The sequence below is a fragment of the Malurus melanocephalus genome, unplaced genomic scaffold (assembly GCF_030028575.1).
Source record: "Malurus melanocephalus ecotype Western Australia unplaced genomic scaffold, MMel_1.1 scaffold_652, whole genome shotgun sequence".
Taxonomy (NCBI): Eukaryota; Metazoa; Chordata; class Aves; order Passeriformes; family Maluridae; genus Malurus; species Malurus melanocephalus.
In genome coordinates, this window is record NW_026623884.1 from 327,019 (window position 1) to 336,147 (window position 9,129).

Here is a 9,129-nt window from a genome sequence, read left to right on the forward strand (position 1 = left end):
GTCATGACTGAGGCTGCTAATTGATTGGAGGTAAACTTGTAGACAAACATTTGCTTTTGTGCTCTGAAAAATACAGTCAATTTAGACTGATTTGTTCTCATGCCAGATTATGCTTCTGTCATGTTCCTACACTGAGATTGGCTATTGACACTTCTTTTTTGTGTCATTATCAGTGCTACCAGTGATTTGAACTGCTCAGGAATCAGTGTTCATGTTTTATTTCCACCCATGTTTGTCTGAGTAAAACACAACTCTACTGTCTGTCCCTCCATCCCTATCTAAAATTAACTTTCAGTACAAGAAATAACCAAAACCTCTACTTTTACTTTTTCTTCTGAATTGGACACTTGTTAATCATTTCAATCTCTCCAGAGAACTGCAAATGTCATAGTGAAGAGTGCAGGTTCAACAGCATCTTCCTTTTTCAGRCTCTAAATGCAGGGGTGCAGCCAAGCTATTATATCATGCCATTACTTTTCTCTCCTTAAGCCTTCTGTGACATTGAACCATCCTCAGTGAGAAGAGATGGTACTTYTAGCAGAGCAGACCAGCACAGATTTTATCAAAAATTCACATAAAGTGTAGWAAAATAATGAGGATGGCCTCAAGCCAAGCTTTGGAGGCACCAAGAGCTTTACCTTTTGCTGTATTTCAACTGGAATTCCTGGGAGTTAGCAGTGGTTCCTCGATAATACCAATGTCATGCTCCACAGAGACCTTGCAGAAACTGTGCAGAACAGTTTCCCTCTGATCTTACCYAAAAGTTTAGCACACAATTTAACAAAATCTGCTTTTTGCTAGATAAGCTTGTTTGGTTGAGCATATTGGAAATCCTACAGCTACTACACCACATGGGACTGTGTCCACTTTCTTCTCTGTGCTTCCTTSTTTTTCAGCTCCTTTCATCCTCCCGGCTGTTAATCTTTTCCTTTTTAAATCCTTGAAGCTGTTGTGTCTCTCTTTCAGTCCTTCTGAAAGCTTTATCTGCAGGTGCATCTGAGCTGGCTTTAACCTGCTCGGGCACTGGGGGCAGGGGTGCCCATCTCCCAGGGGCTCTCACAGCCCATGCCAAGTTCTGCCTTGTCAGGGTTGAGCTTCTGGCAGGTGTCAGGTGGGTTGGGAGCAAAGAGCAGACCCTGCCATCACTGGAATGGCATCACTTGATTGTGATGTTCATGAAATGGTGAGCAGACACACAAGAAGCTGCCATTCAAACTAAACAGGAAAGTTGACAAATATGCAGATTTTACATAACAAGAAAAACACGTTATTCTCATTATCTGAGTCCGGGTATAATTTAACTGGCGACTTAACTTACTGCTTTTTCCAGATACTCTTCTTCTTAACAATTCAGTTCTTTGAGTAATAAGGGAAAATAGATWTTACTGATTGGCTGTTCCTTCTTCTGGGTCTTCAGCACATCTTATCTCTCATGTCTGCCATGGAAAAAAAAAGTGCCCTGAGGAAATATCAGTGGTACCATGAAAATAGTGACAGCCCCAACATGCTGCTTTCAGTCTGTAACAACTTTAACACGAAGATACCAAAAGATGGATGCAGTAGACACATAAATTAGCAGACCTAATTTATTGAAAACATGGCAAGTTTGGTAGTTTTAGCTTTACGACAAAGTGAAGTGTACCACAGCCCAGTTAAAACTTGTTGTAGTTCAGCTGGGAAATTTCTATTGTCCAATTGTTCTATTGTTCTATTCTATCCTGCCAGGATGAATTCWAAGTTTATGACCCAATTTTCTGTAGCGAAAGAATTTTTGTACCTACAGGTATGCATTGCATTAAATTATTAACCCTTTTACAAGGATAAGAAGGACTCAGATGATCTWGACCACTTGAAGATCTAGTTTAAGGTTTGGAACAGACTAAATATACACTTRAATATAGCTGGCTTGTAAAGGTGATGCACCTGAAAAAATCCCTATAGTAAAAATACGCAGTACTTTGATCTTATTGCGAGTTTATATCACTGAATTTGAAAGGAACACTCCAATGTATCATATTAGAACCTGTGTTTTTGTATAGGCAAAATTAACAAAGTTGTGCAGTCATTATAGTTATAGAAAATATTTGATTCTAGGGTAATAATTCTGGCTTTTCTTCATGAATTCAGAAGCCAAACTAAACCCTTGTGCTTAATTGTGTTTCCTTTTACTGCGGAGCCAAGGGTACACGAAGATTTGCAGTTAATGAAATCTTCTGGCATGGTACATGGGTCCCACAGAGGAGCATTTCAGATGAAAGGAAGTGCAGCCAGAAAGTGGTACAAGTGTGGCTTTTGAGCCAGCAGGACTCGCAGCAATGCTTATGCTGTCCTGGGAATTGAAGGACTTGAAAGTAGCTGAGTCAAATTGTCCTTTATCTCACCTGCACCAGCACAAAGCAGACCTCTGATACAGGCAAAGACTGGCTCTTTTGAGAGTAACGGCTCTTTTGAGATTTAGTTAATTATTTATAATTTAAACATCAGTAAAAATGAACAAAGATTTGAGAGTGCCAGCTTGGGCTGTGCAAAGCAGACACTTGAAACCCTGACATGTACAGTCTTCYGCTGACTCTGCTGGAAAGGCAACTTAACTCAATCTCTGTAGCCTTGTTCCTGGAGCTAYGTGTGTGATTTGATATGCAAGTGTKAGTTCTCYTGAAATCAGCTGCCCACTGCCAGTGTTCATAGCTTTCTAAAACAGGCCAAATTTAAATGTGTCTTCTGTAATTGACTGACTTCTCTGTGCCTAAGTCAAAACTAAAATGTCTGATCCGTTTATCTGGAACCGAAGTCCCTTCCCCTCAGTAGCACCCAGGGCTGATTTGCAATCATAACAGTATTTTACCTTTCTGTGCCTTGAAATGTCACCCTCCTAGAACTAAATAGATGTGCTATTGGGGGCTATGTTGAGTTCATTAGTAAGAGTGCATAAAACTGCTCAGCATATTGGGTGTTATGTATGTATGTCCTAGCAAAGAGAATTCTGCATTAAAATCAGTTGAGTTGCATATCTRTTTCTGGGGAACAGGCTGTTTGTTTGCTTTTCTTTTGTAACTTTTAACTTCTGCGAGTTGTTACACCAGATGGCCTGTTGAGCCAACAATGGATCATCATGTCTCRCCACAATGGGATCCCTTTCTGGCTAACTTGAGTCGGAGCACTTAGATATCRGTCCTCACTAAGCACAATCCCAACAACTTCACCTTAATTATTTCTCTCCATCTGSTCCATGGTAGTACAAACAATTTCCTGCCTCTTTGCATAGCATCAGAAATGCACATAAATAAGCAATCTAATGCTGAAACAATTCTTTTGAATACATTAAATCCCATTTGTGATGTTAGCAGATCCCACGCTTCCATGGGTAACTGAATACTGATTATGGCAAAGAGGTGGATAATTAACTTCTTCTATTTTTAAATTAAAGTCTTTGGTTTTTAATCCCACAGAGGTCTCAGTCTGCATTCTCCCTGGCTAGTGAAGATAYGGCCAGTAAAGGACAAGACCCTGCATCGTCTGTGACCGAGGCTCTTCGGAGGCAGCAAAAGGGACAGTCCAGGAAGCAGAAGGAACGCAAGCGCTCTGCATTACCCAGCTGGAAGAGTGTAGACAGGCTAAATGAAACAAGTAAATATTTCTAGTACGAATAAGATTCTTTTTTTGGTTCTCACTCAAGGGTGGAATAAATACAACTKAAAGCAATGACCTTCTTGAGGACATTTCTGCTGACCTCTGTGTTTTCAGAGATCACATCTAAAATGTATATTTGATGATGCTGTGTCACAATTTTGTTGGGCTATGTCATTGCTTACCTTAATGTTTTTTTAAAAAAAACTATTCAAAATTTGTGTCTTTGTGGACTTTATTTTGGAACTTTATTACAAAATTTAGGCAACTAGTTTGGATGTATTTCAAAGCTTCTAAGACATAAGAGCCCAAGGGCCCTTTTTTGTCTTCAAAGTTCTTCAACTCAAGTTGAAGGAGTTTGCAGCTGTCCATTGTATCCCTTCTGTGGCACAGGGKAACTGTTCATGGGGTTACACAGTGAGCCAATCACTGAAATAATTCAGATTTAGCGTTCCTCCATGCAACTTTATTTTCAACCCTGTTGAATTCACAAATGCAGTGTAGTATGCAGCCCTACTCATTGGTGCTTCCTGAGTAGCTGGAGGAAGCTGTATGAGTAGGAACTTTACAGACCAGCAGCTTCCCTGGATCTGACCTCTGTCATCATGCATCAGGTATGGATGTAAATATGGATGATGGGTGGTGAGCAGCTTTCCAAGTCAGCTCCATTCCTGAATCAGCACCCTGGGATAGAAAGCAATTCCCTGCTTACTTCTAGATGGCAGAAAAACAGGTTGTCATTGAAGAAGGTATCAGTGAATATATATAAGTATTTGAAGGGAGGGTGTCAGAGGACGGAGCCAGGCTCTGCTCAGTGGTGCCCAGCAACAGGACAAGAGACAACAGGCAGAAACTGAAGCACAGGAAGTTCCACCTGAATATGAGAAAGCACTTCTTCACTATGCAGGTGACCAAGCGCTGGAACAGGTTGCCCAGAGATGCTGTGGAGTCCCCTTCACTGAAGATATTCAAGAACCCGGATGCAATCCTGTGCCATGTGCAGGTTGGTTGGACCAGATGACCCGCTGTGGTCCCTTCCAACCTAACCCTTTCTGTGCTTCTGCAATTGTGGCTCCTGCTTTCGGGGTGGTCCTGTTTCCATTGCCTCTCTTGTTCTGGCTGAGGTATTTGTGAGGCCACAAGAGTGCAGCACCAGGCAACTAACTCACCAAAGAGTTTTCACCCCTCCAGCTGCACAAGAGCTGAACTGCTCATTGCAGCAGCATTCCCTGGCTCCAAGTGTTATCGTCCCATGACAGAGTCTGCTTGTTCTTGCTTGCTCTCCTGTAGAGCAGCTGTAGGGCCCATCTGACCCCTGTAGCACATTGGTTCATGAAGCTGTGCAAGTGGAAAATGCTTTTGTAGGGTGAGTTCCCCGGTGCTGTAACTCCCACAGCTGCCTCACTAGGAGCTAGCAAGAGAAGCAGCCAAAACATGTCTTTGGGTTTGGTGGGGACCAGGGATGGAGGCTGCCCATCCATTCAATTTCTTTATCTGTAATGCAAGTTGATAACTGGGGAGGCTGAAATTTAGACAATTTTGAGACTTTTCCTCCCTCTAAAAGGAAATTAATATTAAAGTGGTAATAAAATCTGACTTAAAAGRGTATGCATTACTTTTTGAATTTCTTAATCAAACCACTGTCAGAAGTGGTTTTCTCCTGGGCATTTTAGTGGAAGGTCTATTTTCAGTAAAGCAGTTAATTTGGTGCTTAAATTTAAGAATCCRCTTGAATCCCATTGAATTCAACTGTAGAGCAATTTAGTATTAAATAATTGCTAAACCACAGCAGAACAACAAATTGACCCAGTTTCTTTTCAGGTGCTCTCCTCAGAGGATTTATTCTGCTTCTTTCATCTCAAAAACACATTTGTGATGAAATGATGGTGCCTATTAGGCTAATAATAAATAGCTGATGGTGCTAATATCTGCAAATATGATCTCACCTGTGCTGTAATAAACAGCTTTTTAGTATGACACAAAACAAAAGAAATYTCAACCTAAGAGTCTGATGTGGTGACATCAATGGGCTTTTTAGGCATGTAGCCAAAAAGTTCATAATTCATTTTGGTTACAGTTTGTATTGATTTAAATGATGACTCAAGAGCCAAGTCATCATACTGYGCTTTTTTCCCCCCTTTATCAAGTCTTACAATGAAACTTCTTATATCTTTTTTTCCTTTTCACGTGGATGAATTATAGTTTATGCCCAAAGAATTGTGTACAAAATTAATTCTTTCAAGTAAGTGACTTATTTTTGAAAGATCRGGAAGGGAACACTTGACATTGTAGAAGTTGGAATAAAACTGAATCAGCTTCCTGAGTTCTCAGTGGCTTTCTACCCTGTTTGCTCTCTAAAACAGAATCAGCTACTATCCTGTCCTTTCTTCAGTTAACCAGGATTGGTTGACTGATTCCTATGTGGTATTGTTAAAAAAAAAGTGGATATGGTTTGGAGGAGAAAAACTATGTGGCTCCCCATTACATTTGTGTAGTGTGTAGCTGAATTGAGTTCCTGTTGGAGATTTATATGCTGCAGAGCCTGTTGGCTTTGTCTGAAGGAATGATGTTTTTTAAGGAAAGTTCTCTCAAGAGAACCCTATATTTGATTAGTGATTGTCAGAAAAAGTGAACAAGCAGAAGTTTCTTGTGCTTGACAGCTTGTTTGGGTTTTCCCCTCCAACATCGGGTTACAGTAAAGAATGATTAGTTCTCCTTACACACCTGACTTCAGTTACATCCTTGGTTGGTCACTGCTACAAGAGAACCAGTATTACTTTGATTTCCTTTTTAAGCAAGAGTAAGAATTATATTTTCTCARTTTCTCTGAATTGACTTGAAATTTAGGAAGTGTTAACAAGACAAAAGCTTTCAAATGATTTAGAAATGCAAAAATTGACCTAAATTTCTCATAGCTCATAAATTTAATTACCATTTAATTTTTATTTTTCTGGGGGTGTTTGGTGGTGGTAGTGCACCTCAGACTTTTTTTTTTTTTAAACTAAGCACACTTTACTGCATGCTGATGTTCTTTATKAAGAGTTCCAGGAAAAAAGTAATCTTTTAATCCAAATATTTATAGCCATCTAATGCAAAATGCCTGATTATCATCTACAGCAGAAATTTGTTCATTTTAAAATAGTGATGTTCTGCTTACAGTTTGAGAAAATGAATGCTTTATATTATTATATATATAATTTATATTATTATTATTATTTCTATACATATCTGAAAATAAAAAACTTGAACCCATGGGAGAAATCCATAAGTCTGAAAAGTTCATTCAGTAGGCTGGATTACTGGGTAAATCCATGGCATACATTTATTCAAGTGCTGCAGAAGGCAGAGTCATCACACATTCATATTTCCCATGAGGGGAAGTTTGATTGGAAATTAAATCTAAATTTAGAAGAAATGCAGTTTTCCAAGTTATGAGAGTTAAACAGCACTTTCTGAGCATATTTGTGACTTTATTTTTGGTTTTTTATGTTGGAGAGGTAAAAGATACTCTGAAAAAGTGTAGGTATACGAAGCAGCAGTGTTTGTTGTCAGACAGAAAGTTCATTTGGTGTTCAGTCTGGGGTACAGCAGCAGCAGCCGTAAGCAAGAGTCTAGGAGAGATTYGGACAAAGCAAGTATTTTTCATACTGCCTCTGAAAAGGCTCTGAATCTCTAGAGCTTTCAACTTAATTACTATCTCAGCCACAAGTGGTTTTCTTTATTTAGTATATTTTACTGGATTTCTCTTCCCTGTCCATAGTCATCTCTCTTTTATCACAGATCATTTCAAGCATCCAGAACAACCTTAGGCAAGAAGCTCCATAGGTCTGATATCCATTGCATCTCGTTTCTTTTGTTTGTTTAGAACTTTGATTTCTCAAGCTTCACTTCATGCCCTCTAGTAGTAGGCTGGAAGAGATTCCCCCATCCCTTTTGGTGTATTCCCACAGTCTTCGCTCCTCCAGATGGCAGAGTCTGCCTTAGCTAATCATACCTTGAATGGACACCATTCCAGAACCTGGTACAACCTTTGCTGCTCTTCTCTGATTCTTTTTCCATCTTTCCTTTTCAATGTGGGCGACCAGAATTGTGCACAGAATCAAAGACATTTGCAAAACTCAGGATCTGTACGTGTCTGTGTACTGATGTTCCATCAGTCTTTGCTAATAATTCTTTTGGAAAAAAGTTTTAGTCCGAGTGCTCTCACGTTTTAGTCATCACCGTAGCTTGAAGTGGTGGCTTCTGAATGGTTGGTTCTTAGCATAGGAGAGTTCACGTGGCAGCAGCATTTGCATTTGTTTGTTAGTTTTGCTGAAACTCCAGTCTGTGGCAGGTAAAATCAGCCTTTCACAGTGTGCTCATAGTCGTTCTTGCTTTCTTCCCATAGGTCCACCTTCCGTTTTCCAAAGCACTGATGGAAACTGGGTGGCTTTGCAGAACGTCGCTCTGCCTCGGCCTCGAATGCTCGCCAAACCAAAGAGTCAGGTGTTCAAAGCTTTGGAGAACGAGTCCAGCATTGTGTCCGCCTACGACGAGATGGGCTCGGACAGCGAGGATGACTATGACTGGAATGTGGCCTTGAACAAGCTGCGGCGGAGACCGCGACAATTGCCAGACGACTTCTACTACTCCGGTTCCCAGTATGGCTCTGAGTGGGTTTATGGCGACGATCAGTACCAGGCAGTGACCTCCCCCTCCTCTGGCCTGTACACCAACACTGAGACACTGTTCTCTGATTCCGAAACATCTTCAGTGAACTCTTCCCAAGAAGCTAAAGGACCTAGCAAACTTCTCTGGTTGCAAAGCAGAACTCAAAGTGATGYGCCCAGAATGGAAAAGAAACATTTCCACGGAGAACTGGATGTAAATTTCAATCCACAGGCAACTAGCTTGGAGTATTCGGACAGCAGTGAGACCGAAGAAGTCCATTATGATGTAGAAAAGAGATCAAGAAGGTGGAAGAACAAAGCCATCTCTGAAGACTTAAGTGAAGAAAAGAATCAGGCAAAAGACAACAAGATGATTTTAAGTCAGGTAATTGTGTTTGAGCTTAAYAAATGCATTCTCAAAAAGAGCTGGSCAAAACTAATTAGGCTATGCTKGCAATATCATGTGAATCATKAGTGGGAGTGGAGTGTTCTAGCAAGCTTTATCTTCCTCATGTCTCCTAAATGAGAAGAAGCAAAGGTAGGATGTTAGATACACCATGAACAGTCTTTACCTTGTTCTCAAATGGGCCACTTTCATCTGATCAAAGACTTTGTTGTAAAATACAGTGCTCTTTWAAAAAAAAACCCTCAGAATTTGTCAACAGCTAACAAATGTTAATTAATCACTTGTTTTGTTGTTCGGGGGGGCTCTTTTTAACTTCTTTGTTCTTGGAATAAGAAATAACTCATATGCCTGGGAATYTGCACTGCAGTGTCTGCAAATGTTCTGGTAAGGAACAAAGCTAATGAGCAGCAGAAATTCAAAATGGACTTTTTGTGAAATCCAGTCCAA

General features: G+C 40.3%; 1 protein-coding gene across 1 annotated transcript in view; it reads left to right on the forward strand.

Moving 5' to 3' along the window:
• LOC130583973 (rab effector MyRIP-like) overlaps positions 1-8,802 on the forward strand; it is a 165,691-nt gene extending 156,889 nt beyond the window's left edge. The window contains exons 8-10 of the mRNA XM_057383684.1: positions 3,450-3,627; positions 4,535-4,630; positions 8,015-8,802. Coding sequence (XP_057239667.1) covers positions 3,450-3,627; positions 4,535-4,630; positions 8,015-8,802 — 1,062 coding nt within the window. The remainder of the gene's footprint in view (positions 1-3,449; positions 3,628-4,534; positions 4,631-8,014) is intronic.
• The last annotated feature ends 327 nt before the right edge of the window (positions 8,803-9,129 follow it).